The 12,887-nt window shown below is 35.9% G+C and overlaps 1 protein-coding gene across 3 annotated transcripts in view; it reads right to left on the reverse strand.

The window, feature by feature from the left end:
* CCSER1 (coiled-coil serine rich protein 1) overlaps window positions 1–12,887 on the reverse strand; it is a 1,488,482-nt gene that overhangs the window by 1,310,388 nt on the left and 165,207 nt on the right. For all 3 annotated transcript variants that reach the window (XM_005207807.5, XM_005207808.5, NM_001076437.1), the window contains 1 exon segment: window positions 4,582–5,943. In XM_005207807.5, the coding sequence (XP_005207864.1) occupies window positions 4,582–5,902 (1,321 nt within the window). In that variant the 5' untranslated portion in view covers window positions 5,903–5,943.

The following is a 12,887-nucleotide window of genomic DNA, read 5'->3' on the forward strand; positions in this document are numbered from 1 at the left end:
CAGATCTTTACCCCATAGCCTTTGCACTGATACACTTTTCTCGAATGTCTCTACGGCTTACTCCCTAATTTTTTCCAATATGTTATTTTGAGTAATATCTATTCACTATACTTAAAAATGAAAACTAACACAAGAAACTATCAGAAAAATAAATTAAGAAAGAAAACACTTACATGTACAATTGCATCAAAAGAATAAAATACCTAGGAATAAATTTAACCCAGGAGGTGAAAAACATATACACTGAAAACTATAAAAGACACTGATGAAAGAAAATGATGAAAACAAAAATAGAGTTGTTTTATGTTCACAAATTGGAAGAATTGATATTTTTAAAAAGGCTGTACTACCCAAAGGGACCTATAGATTTGATATAATTCCCTATCAAAAATCATGATGACATTTTTCACAATCCTAAAATTTGTACGGAACCACAGATGACTCCAGATAGCCAAAGCAATCTTGAGAAAGAAAAACAAAGCTGGAGACATTACAAGTCCTGGTTTCAAACTATGTTACAAAGCTATAGTAATCAAAACAGTATGGTATTGGCATTGAAACAGACAGCTTAATGGAACAGAAGAGCAAAGAAATAAGCCATTCATATATGACAACTAACTTTTGACAAACAGTCCAATCATATATAATGAGGAAAAGACAGTCTCTTCAACAGAAAATGTTGGGGAAAGTAAACAGTCATGTGCAAAAAGATGAAACTGGAATCTTACACCATACACCAAAATCAATTCAAAACTTATTAATGACTTGAAAGTTAAAACCAGAAACTGTAAACCTCCTAGAAGTAAACATGGGAATAAGCTCTTTGACATTGATCTTGATAATGATGCTTTGGACTACATATCAAAAATAAACAAAATAAAAGCAAAACAAACAAGTAGGAATATTTCAAACAAAAAAGTTTCTGCACAGAAAAGCAAATAATCAAGAAAAAAAGAAAAAGAAACAAAGATAACCAACTGGATGGGAGAAAATATGTGCAAATCATACATCCTATAAGGGGTTAATAGCCAAATATACAAGAAAATCATATAACTCAATAACAACAAAAAAATAGGCAAAGGACATAAGTAAACATAAGTATTTTTTTTTTCCAAATAAGACATACAAATGGCCAACAGGTACATGAAGAAAAGAGTTCAACATTCTTAATCATCTGTGAAATGCAAATCAAAACCACAATGAGATGCTACCTCATTTTTGTTAAGATTGCTATTATCAAAGAGTCAAAACAAGAACAAGTGTTTTTGAGGATGTGGAAAAAAGGGAACCTTCGTGCATTGTTGGTGGGAATATAAACTGGTGCAGTCACTCTGGAAAACAGTATGGAGGTTCTTCAAGAAATTAAAAATAGAGCTCCCATATGACGCAGCTTACTTCTGGTGATCTACCTACAGTCAACAAAATCATTACCACAAAGAGATCTCTGTACTCCCACATTCACAGCAGCATTATGCACAATATGACCAGTACCACATGGTGTCACTTATACATGGAATCTTTCTTTCAGAGTTGAACTCATAGAAACAGCATAAAAGTGGCTGTCGGGGGTTAGGAAGTGGGAGAAATAGAGAAAGACTGGCAAAAGAGTACAAACTTTCAATTATAAGATAAAGATCTGAGGAGCTTAATAACTTGAGGGAGGGGATCCTTTCACAGTGTACACATATATCAAAAAATCACTTTGTTCACTTTAAACACATAATTTATTTGTCAATTATACCTCAATAAAGCTTAAAAAAAAAAAAAAGCAAACTACAATGCCACTCCCCACATCCTAATCTTTTATTCTGCTTTAAACCCATCCTCAGCAGTTATCACCATCTGACATTTATTTATTTCTATGTTAATTGTCTGAGTATTCCCACTGCAAAGTAAGCTTCATGAAGGGAGGAGTTTGTTTTGTTCATTTCTTTTTTTTTTTTTTTTTTTTATTCTTCCAATTTTATTTTATTTTTAAACTTTACATAATTGTATTAGTTTTGCCAAATATCAAAATGAATCCACCACAGGTATACATGTGTTCCCCATCCCGAACCCTCCTCCCTCCTCCCTCCCCATATAGAAATATATGTTTTCCCCATATAGAAAAATATGTTTTGTTCATTTCTATATCCTTAATGCCAAAAAAAACAGTATCAAAACAAATATCTATAAATGAATGAAACTGATTTGTTCAGGCTCATCTATGGGTTTAAAGACTTTTGGCTAGTACCTAATTAAGCCAACATATGCCTGTTCTTTTTAGAAAATTTTTACTCTAATAAATAAAGGTTAAATTGCCAGAGAGCTAACATCTCATTAACAATTCTGATATGAATGTACACCTAACACATTCATATATTTGCTAAATACTTTTTTAAACATATTGCATAATAAATACAGAATAAGTCTAGTGTTATGAAATTAAGCAACTCTTTCTTCTACAAAATACATTTGTTTAAATGTCTGTAAGAGCTTTAAACTTCCAAATTATAGAATATTTATGAACAGTAGATGAATATCTACCATTGATGCAAATGAAAGGTAGTATGAAACCAACTTTTCCTTTTTTACATTACCAGCTTATTTGCCTATCTCTTTCTATTTTACAAGCTATAGGTAATATGAATAATCACCTATGTCCAGAAACAGGCATCATGGTGTCAAATTCAGTGAAATTAACTTAATGTATTAAATGGCTTGGAATTAGGATCTCAGTTACCAGATTAATAGCCAGCAAGATAATTGTTGGTCATTACCTAGTTTCCATAGAGATAATATTTACTTTATACAGTTTGACATTAAGGCAACTCATCATTTCTAAATATGAATTAACCAGGGTAATTATACTTTTACCCTTTTGCATGTTATTTCTTTTAAGAACTGCCTACATTCCAATCTGAGGTCCACCATTTGCTAAGAGTATGATTTCATAAAGTTATTTAACTTAATCCTAAACTTTGTTACTAAATTCCACATAAATTTTTGGTTAGTATTAAATAAAACAATGCATGGAAACTGCTTATCACATTTTGAGGCACATCAGTATCAGCATCATTATCATTCTTATAATTATATTATAGTTAAAGAATGAAGCAAGTATCACCAAAAACACAAATAAGGCTACCCAGATCAAAAATTGAAAAAAGCAGGCAGATGTGTAAAAATGATCTTGTATCTAATGTGAAAAAATATTAAAACAATTGGAAAATTAATTCATGACTTTAAAACTTTAGAATTGCTATATTCATGGACAGACTAGTTAAACAAGTCAGATAAGCTTATAATTCTTGATATTATATAATACATAACTTCACTGATCACAAATTTTATTTAACATTTTCAAAACATTCCATATAATGTTTTCAAAGGAGGTTAGGTCATGTTATGTACTACAACCTAGTCACTAAGAGGACTGATCTTTGCATTTAAATAGTTTAATCTGGCTATGCCACTAGCCAGTTGTATAATCCCTCAGTCTCAGTTTTCTTATGAGTAAAATGGGGAACATACTAGTTAGTACCTATCTCATAGGAATTATATCATAAACAATTACTCATGAACTTAGTGGCTTTGGACACATTACTTAACCTATCTGTGCTCCCGATTATCTTGCCTGTACAATGAGTGACAATAACAGTAATGATTTCAATCACCTCCAGAGTCAATAAATTATGTCTCCAAAGAGACAGAAGAGTAAATGGGACATATTGTTAAGAGAACACTAAATGGGACTTACTGTTGAAAGAACTATTAGTGTGAAAGAAAGTGAAAATGAAGTCGCTCAGTCTTGTCTGACTCTTTACGACCCCACAGATTGTAGCCCACGGAATTTTCCAGGCAAGAGTATTGGAGTGGGTTGCCATTTCCTTCTCCAGGGGATCTTCCTGACCCAGGGATCAAAGCCAGGTCTCCGGCATTGCAGGCAGAGGCTTTACCTCTGTGCCACCAGGGAAGCCCTATTAATGTGAATAGTAGCAACAAAAGCAGCAGCAGTAGTGGGAGTAGTAGTAATCACGGTGGAGAAAAAAGAATAAAAAAGAATGAATACAGCCCATCAACAATTTTCTTGAACTGAATTTTATACTGAAAAACAAAGTTTTTCTGTTAAATAACAGACTGCATTAAATCAACCTTCCCTTTCATTTTTTTGTGCCAAAACATGGATCCTATTTAATAATAAAAAGCTTTGCTAAAATACAAAATAAAATTTATACAAATTTATTTTATAATGGTTATTATTTAACTAAGACATACCAATATTCTATCATGAACTATAAAAGATACTAATTATTTTAGATAAAGTAAATGGAATTAATTTCCTTCCACTTTCTTCTGAGGCTCAGAATCTGAATAGCACAACTAAGGAAAATAGTAATATGGCTGAATTACATTTCAGCATGATACAAATGAAGTAAGTTTAAGTACAGAAATGATTTAAAGCAAATTATAAATAGGAAAGAATATTAGAGAGTGAAAACTAAGGAAAACATAGTTCCCATTCATGAGATGGAATAAGAAAACTGACTATAAGGAAAACTATAATTCATATCATTTATTATAAAGAGAAAATCAGCATACCTTTGGCAGGATTTGCATCATATCCATATGAAGTTTTGTTTAAAACATGATGATCACCAGAAGAGGGTATTATCCTTGAATCTGAAATAGGATGGATCCCTTTCACACGTTCAGCTATTGCTTTATGGTGCTCATAAAATCCAAATTTCCTTGGGGAGCTTGTTGCCAACATTGTTTCACCATTTTGTATTACTATATGATCTTCTCTTGTATCTGTTGAGAGGTGAGTCTCTGAGTCACTCCCATTCATAACAGGTAGTTTAGTGATTTGCAATAACACTTCCTTCTGATAAGCAGCAGAGGTTTCCGGTAAAGAATTAGATTCCGTGCTACATCGACCTTCTAATCTGTATTTTCCAGGAGACACAATTGCACAGGGAACGGTTCCCCTAAGGTCTCTTGTGGTCTTTGTAACAGCAGCAGGATTAGGAGAAATCTGAGAGGTAGAATCATTGTGGCCAAGGTTGTCACAGTGGGATGCCATACTTCCACTTTTAGGAAATGCATCCGTTTCAGACACAGAATCTTCAGTCAAGGCTAAGAACTCTGAAGGTGTCTGAGCTGTAGTAAGATCAGCAGAAAGCAATGGAGATTGTAAAGAGCTACCTGCCCGTTCTGTTACATCCACAGAACAAGATGGAGAACCTCTCACTAATACAGGTTCCCGTTCTTGGTACTGTGTAATTTCCAATGAGAATTCAGATTGTTGTACCAATGAAATAGATTGGCTCTGTGGAACTGGCTTAGACAATTTATAGTGAGATGAGAAAGATTTAGTAAGAAGCTTCTTTGTTGACTGCTTAACAGAACGGCGAGTTTGTTCTTCTGTGAACCCAGAATCATCCCCCTCACTTTTCCCAGAACTTAGGCAATTTATGAAGACATTCTTGTTAGTCGAGTGTTCCTTTTCCCTTTCAAAATCCTCTGTCAAAGACCTTGTTATCTTCTTATTTCGGGAACTGCTAAAACCAACAGAATGTCTTCCCCTCGCTTTAGTATGTTCTTCCAAACTCAGTTTTTGCATACTGCTCTGACCAGGTTGAGCACCATTTGAAATACTAAGGTTCTGGTTGGTAGGTTCTTGCTTAGGTTCACTCCCTTTCTTATGATGAAAGCTGATGGATGGAGTACGGAAGAGGCTTCTGCGTTTACCTGTACTACCTGAGCTTGAGTTAGTGCTGGAAGGAGAGGAACTGTGGACACCGACCGTATTACTGGAGGAGGGTGAAGAAGGAAGAGAATCGTGTTTTCTGCTAATACTCCTTCTGAATATTGGCAACCGGGAGACCAGAGTAGATCGTCTTGATCCGGAGTCCCCCATTGGGACTCCAAGGCTTGTGCTGCGATAGCTAACTTAGTAACCTGAGAAAAGTTAAAACAAACAGAATAAATTACAAGAATTCAGTTATAAACATGACATTTTAAAACAAAATACTGTTTTCTGATTCATGACACAAAATTTGTGCTACACTAAAATAATAAATATTACAATTCTGATACTTAAGGAATTCTCTGAATCTCTATGTAGCAAAATATCCAATAATCTGTAGGGAAATTTTATACTGGTGCAAAAACATAAAGATGACCAAGAATAATTAAAGTCTATTCAAAAGAGTACTGTATTAGAAGACTTAAGAACATTATTCAAGACCAAGGCAATGGCACCCCACTCAAGTACTCTTGCCTAGAATCCCAGGGACAGGGGAGCCTGGTGGGCTGCCATCTATGGGGTCGCACAGAGTCGGACACGACTGAAGCGACTTAGCAGCAACAGCAGCCTTACTACTCATACTGGTTCTGTGATTTGGTAAATTGTTTAATCTTAACTTTTTATGTTTCTTTATTTAGATTTAGTAGGCATGTGACAGGCATGATCACTGTCTTCTGAGTAAAATCCCCCACCACTGCCTGTTGGCCAGCACGAGATGAACCATGGGACTCAACAAGTAACTGACCCAAGCTTAACAGAATCACAGACCAGACTAAGGCATGACCTGATCCTAGAATCTCCACTCAAAGAAAAACCAACCGAGACATATTCTTCCTCTTGGAGTTTGATTTAGGGAGTTTACAGATAATCAGTCCACTGGCAGAGGAAAGTAAACCACATCATAAAGGATCGAGAGAAGAGTTATACACAAGATAAAGTTATGAGGAAACCACTGTTGTGAGTTAAAGAAAAGATGAATTTTTGAAAGTTAATTCAACTGGTAATGCTGAGTGAGCCTACATACAGAGAAAAGTAGAAACACAGAAAATGAATAAACAAGAGTAATGTCAGAGTACTGATGATGAAGACAAGAAAGAAGAGGAAGAAAAGGTGGCCAATGCAGTTTGTTAACTGTCATGCACCAAATACTTGAAATAGATTATCTTTTTTTAATGCTTATAACTAGAGAAGTAGCTCTTAACTCTGGTCACTTTACAACTGAAAGGTAAATTGCCTACATCACTCAAAGCAGGACTAGAAAGCGAAGCCGTCTCTAACCACAGGGTCAGTTCATAATCAGCATGATATACACTGCTTTCATGAAAGTAAAAAGCCAAGAGCTTATGCTGCAGAAGGCCCATATGTCCCTTTTCAGAGATTCCAAGTTGTATGGTAGATCTTTCTCTTACAGTGACTACTATTTTTCTTCACTACTATTTTTCTTTCCTTTCATAATGTGACATTATTTGGTTTCTACTTTGTTTTGTTTTGCTGTGATTCTGAATTTCAGTTAATTCCTTAATGATAATGTGCACACCCCCGCTTTTTCAATTTGAATCATATTGTTTCACTTTGCTGTTTACTGCAACCATAACTAACAATAATAAATACTACATAAAATGACAAGCCCTCCACTTTATCATCCTTGCTGCTAAGTCGCTTCAGTCGTGTCCGACTCTGTGCGACCTCATAGACAGCAGCCCACCAGGCTCCCCCGTCCCTGGGATTCTCCAGGCAAGAATACTGGAGTGGGATGCCATTTCCTTCTCCAATGCATGAAAGTGAAAAGTCAAAGTGAAGTCACTCAGTCCTGTCCGACTCTTCGCAACCCCATGGACTGCAGCCCACCAGGCTCCTCCGTCCATGGGATTTTCCAGGCAAGAGTACTGGAGTGGGGTGCCATTGCCTTCCCCAGTATCATCCTTACAGATACGAAACTGATCAAGTATACACTTTCATGGCCTTGAAGAAGTGTATGAAAAAAACAGAAAATATGTTCTCTGTCAGATACTAAGTCACTTCAGTCGTGTCTGACTCTTAGCGACCCCATAGACTGCAGCCTACCAGGCTCCTCCGTCCATGGAATTTTCCAGGCAAGAGTACTGGAGTGGGGTGCCATTGCACTCTTAAATACTTGATATCTTGTTCTGCTGCTGCTGCTAACTTGCTTCAGTCGTGTCCGACTCTGTGCATCCCCATAGACGGCAGCCCACCAGGCTCCACCGTCCCTGGGATTTTCCAGGCAAGAACACTGGAGTGGGTTGTCATTTCCTTTTCCAATGCATGAAAGTGAAAAGTGAAAGTGAAGTCGCTCAGTCATGTCAGACTCTTTGCGACCCCATGGACTGCAGCCTACCAGGCTCCTCCATCCATGGGATTTTCCAGGCAAGAGTACTGGAGTGGGGTGCCATCGCCTTCTCTGATATCTTGTTCTAAATGATATAAAATCAATTTGCCCTCCATGATTTTTATCAGATGGTCTTTAACTGCACTCACTAAATGTGAATTTAACTCAAACTATGTGCTAACTGCTTCTAAAACATTTAAGTATTCTTGCAAGACTCTGACTGAAGAAAGTTTAAAATACAAAGACATTTTCATTTGCGAGGTCTTCAACAAATTAAAACTATCTCATTTTCCTCTCAGCTTATATATTCTGAAATGGATGCAAAAAATAATACAATTTTTTTACATTTTCACAGTTAATAATGATGTAATGAATATCATTCTCAGCTGTGTTTTTTTATTTATATGCAAGATTTATTTCCATTCAAAGCCAAGTGAATAACTTTGCTCCAATTAGAGTATTATCAGCCATAACGATTTGCAGCTGGTGGTGAACCTAGGGATTTCAATGCTTTAATGTCAAGATATTTACCATTATGTTTCAAATATATTCAGAATTCATATATATTATGTTTCTTAATCTCTTTTCAGTAATTCTTGCAGCTCTATCAGCAACTAAAAGTAAAAGAGTGAGTAAATACCGTATCTCTTAGGCAAGTATACAAATGATTTATTTAATAATGAAAAACTTTCAGAAAAAAAGAATTACAACAAATACACCTCTTTCTAAACCCTTAATGAAAATAACCAGACTTCCATTTACTATATATATATGCTACTAATAGATCTACTATTAATATAAAGATTGACTATATTCTTTGCAGCCAAAGATGGAGAAGCTCTATACAGTCAGCAAAAACAAGACCAGGAACTGACTGTGGCTCAGATCATGAATTCCTTATTGCCTAATTCAGACGTAAATTGAAGAAAGTAGGGAAAACCACTAGACCATTTAGGTCTGACCTAAATAAAATCCCTTATGATTATATAGTGGAAGTGAGAAATAGATTTAAGGGACTAGATCTGATAGATAGAGTGCCTGATGAACTATGGACGGAGGTTCGTAACATTGTACAGGAGACAGGGATCAAGACCATCCCCATGGAAAAGAAATGCAAAAAAGCAAAATGGCTGTCTTACAAATAGCTGTGAAAAGAAGAGAGGTGAAAAGCAAAGGAGAACAGGAAAGATATAAGCATCTGAATGCAGAGTTCCAAAGAATAGCAAGAAGAGATAAGAAAGCCTTCTTCAGCGATCAATGCAAAGAAATAGAGGAAAACAACAGAATGGAAAAGACTAGAGATCTCTTCAAGAAATTAGAGATACCAAGGGAACATTTCAAGTAAAGATGGGCTCGATAAAGGACAGAAATGGTATGGACCTAACAGAAGCAGAAGATATTAAGAAGAGGTGGCAAGAATACCCAGAATTGTACAAAAAATCTCTTCACAACCAAGATAATCACGATGGTATGATCACTCACCTAGAGCCAGACATCCTGAAATGTGAAGTCAAGTGGGCCTTAGAAAGCATCACTATGAACAAAGCTAGTGGAGGTGATGGAATTCCAGTTGAGCTATTTCAAGTCCTAGAAGATGATGCTATGAAAGTGTTGCACTCAATATGCCAGCAAATTTGGAAAACTCAGCAGTGGCCACAGGACTGGAAAAGGTCAGTTTTCATTCCAATCCCAAAGAAAGGCAATGCCAAAGAATGCTCAAACTACCGCACAATTGCACTCATCTCACACGCTAGTAAAGTAATGCTCAAAATTCTCCAAGCCAGGCTTCAGCAATATGTGAACCGTGAACGTCCAGATGTTCAAGCTGGTTTTATAAAAGGCAGAGGAACCAAAGATCAAACTGCCAACATCCGCTGGATCATCAAAAAAGCAAGAGAGTTCCAGAAAAACATCGATTTCTGCTTTATTGACTATGCCAAAGCCTTTGGCTGTGTGGATCACAATAAACTGTGGAAAATTCTTCAAGAGATGGGATTACCAGACCACCTGACTTGCCTCTTGAGAAACCTATATGCAGGTCTGGAAGCAACAGTTACAACTGGACATGGAACAACAGACTGGTTCCAAATAGGAAAATGAGTACGTCAAGGCTGTATATTGTCACCCTGCTTATTTAACTTATATGCAGAGTACATCATGACAAACGCTGGGCTGGAAGAAGCACAAGCTGGAATTGAGATTGCCAGGAGAAATATCAATAACCTCAGATATGCAGATGACACCACCCTTATGGCAGAAAGTGAAGAGGAACTAAAAAGCCTCTTGATGAAAGTGAAAGAGGAGAGTGAAAAAGTTGGCTTAAAGCTCAACATTCAGAAAACTAAGATCATGGCATCTGGTCCCATCACTTCATGGGAAATAGATGGGGAAACAGTGGAAACAGTGTCAGACTTTATTTTGGGGGGCTCCAAAATCACTGCAGATGGTGATTTCAGCCATGAAATTAAAAGACGCTTACTCCTTGGAAGGAAAGTTATGACCAACTTCGATAACATATTGAAAAGCAGAGACATTACTTTGCCAACAAAGGTCCGTCTAGTCAAGGCTATGGTTTTTCCAGTGGTCATGTATGGATGTGAGAGTTGGACTGTGAAGAAAGCTGAGTGCTGAAGAATTGATGCTTTTGAACTGTGGTGTTGGAGAAGACTCTTGAGACTGCAAGGAGATCCAACCAGTCCATTCTAAAGGAGATCAGTCCTGGGTGTTCTTTGGAAGGACTGATGCTGAAGCTGAAATTCCAATACTTTGGCCACCTCATGCGAAGAGTTGACTCATTGGAAAAGACTCTGATGCTGGAAGGGATTGGGGGCAGGAGGAGAAGGGGACGACAGAGGATGAGATGGCTGGATGGCATTACCAACTCGATGGACATGAGTTTGAGTGAACTCCGGGAGTTGGTGATGGACAGGGAGGCCTGGCATGCTGCGATTCATGGGGTCACAAAGAGTCAGACACGACTGAGTGACTGAACTGAACTGAACTGAATAGATCTACACTGATTTCTTTATGTAAAAACATTATAGACATACAGAGATATTTATACATTGAATGGGATGACATGGAGTTGATATAAAATATATTAGAGACAAAAATCTTTTATGTTTCACTTTATCTGCTAATAGTCACTTAAATGAAGTTCTTCATTCCAGCTAAACTGGAGAACGACAAAACTATCTGTACAGTTGGGATTATCTGTACTATTTAGAAAGACTCTTTAAAGTCTGGATGCTATCTATATCTCCAGATTCATTATTCTCCTCCTCATATTTTATTCTCCAATTGCACTGATTACTACTTGCCATTTTCTGTTCACTTTCACCATCAAGACATTAGCAGATGTGGGTCCATCTACTTCCAACGTCCATTGTTGTAGAAAATTTCTATTTCTACAACATGGTCCCTCCCAGAATGTCATCTCTGACCCCCATTTTCATGCTGTCTTTCATCTTGGACTTCGTACGTCTCTTAAATCCATCCTCAAAGTCTAACTTTCATAGCAAGCATCTGACTTTACTATTTTACCTTAGGTTTCTTAATGGCAAATGCTACTTCTTCTTCAAGACCCCAGTGCCTAATACACAATCAATGCCTACAGAGTAAATGGATGTCATAAAGCAAAATTTTAACTTGAACACATCAGTATCTCAAACATAAACAAGCATATTTTCTCTCTCACTACCAAAAATAAATGCTACCATTTTGAGTTTAATTATGTTGAATTCCAACTTTCAGTCATGAATTAATTTGAAAGCCTTTCAAACTGTAAAATCAATGATCTACATTTTGCTTACATGTGAAGATAATGCTAATAAGCTGAATAACACATCATCAAGTCAACTTTGACTTTTCATGAAAGACAAATACAAAAAAGATAAATACATGGTAATTTTATTTTTACTATAAATTTACTACAATTATAACTATTTTAATTCTTTAGCAAATCTTGCACATATTTTCATATGTTTTTATAAATTTCCAAATCAGACAAAACATATTTTCTCAATTTTTATCTAATGTGTCTTAGCTTAGAAGTCATAGTCACTTTAATCATAACAGGTTTAAAAAATATATAGGTTGAATTAGACCTGCTCATTGTCCAAGGACCTTTATTATCATAAATATTTTCTTTGAAAATACAAATTCTTCATGTAAGATTATCTTCTAAATATACTTCTAATGCTGTCTAAATAAACAAGTTACCCTGATGTACAGAAATACCATCTTAAAAATGCAGACTGACTATATTAAAAGTGGTATGAAACTCAGTTCTACCTCAACTGAAGAAATAATATCCTTTGTTCTTGAGCACACAATTTAACAAAAAGCTCCCAGAAAGTACTTTATTCAGTGATCTCTACAACCTTAGCAAATACTACCATTACCCTTAATAGAGCACAACTTACATGGTTGATCTATTCCAAATAAACTGGAGCTAAATTTCTTATTTGGCATGGTTTAGAAGGATGTGAATTCCATTTCAAGAGGTTATATAAATCATTAATATGTTACCTATTTAAAATTAGAGTTAAAGCAAAATACATTAAAAAAATAATATATGCTGAAAAATTATACTTTTCTTCCACAATTCCAAAGGCATTAACCAAAGACATAAAATAACCTTCTAAGTTTTCACAGCTATCACCTTGGAACCTGGGCGCTATATGCACAAACAGGTATGCCTATCTGTGCAAGTAAAAGAAATAGAACAAAATAGCCTTCATCTTTTTT

The sequence above is a fragment of the Bos taurus genome, chromosome 6, assembly GCF_002263795.3.
Source record: "Bos taurus isolate L1 Dominette 01449 registration number 42190680 breed Hereford chromosome 6, ARS-UCD2.0, whole genome shotgun sequence".
NCBI classification, from domain to species: domain Eukaryota; kingdom Metazoa; phylum Chordata; class Mammalia; order Artiodactyla; family Bovidae; genus Bos; species Bos taurus.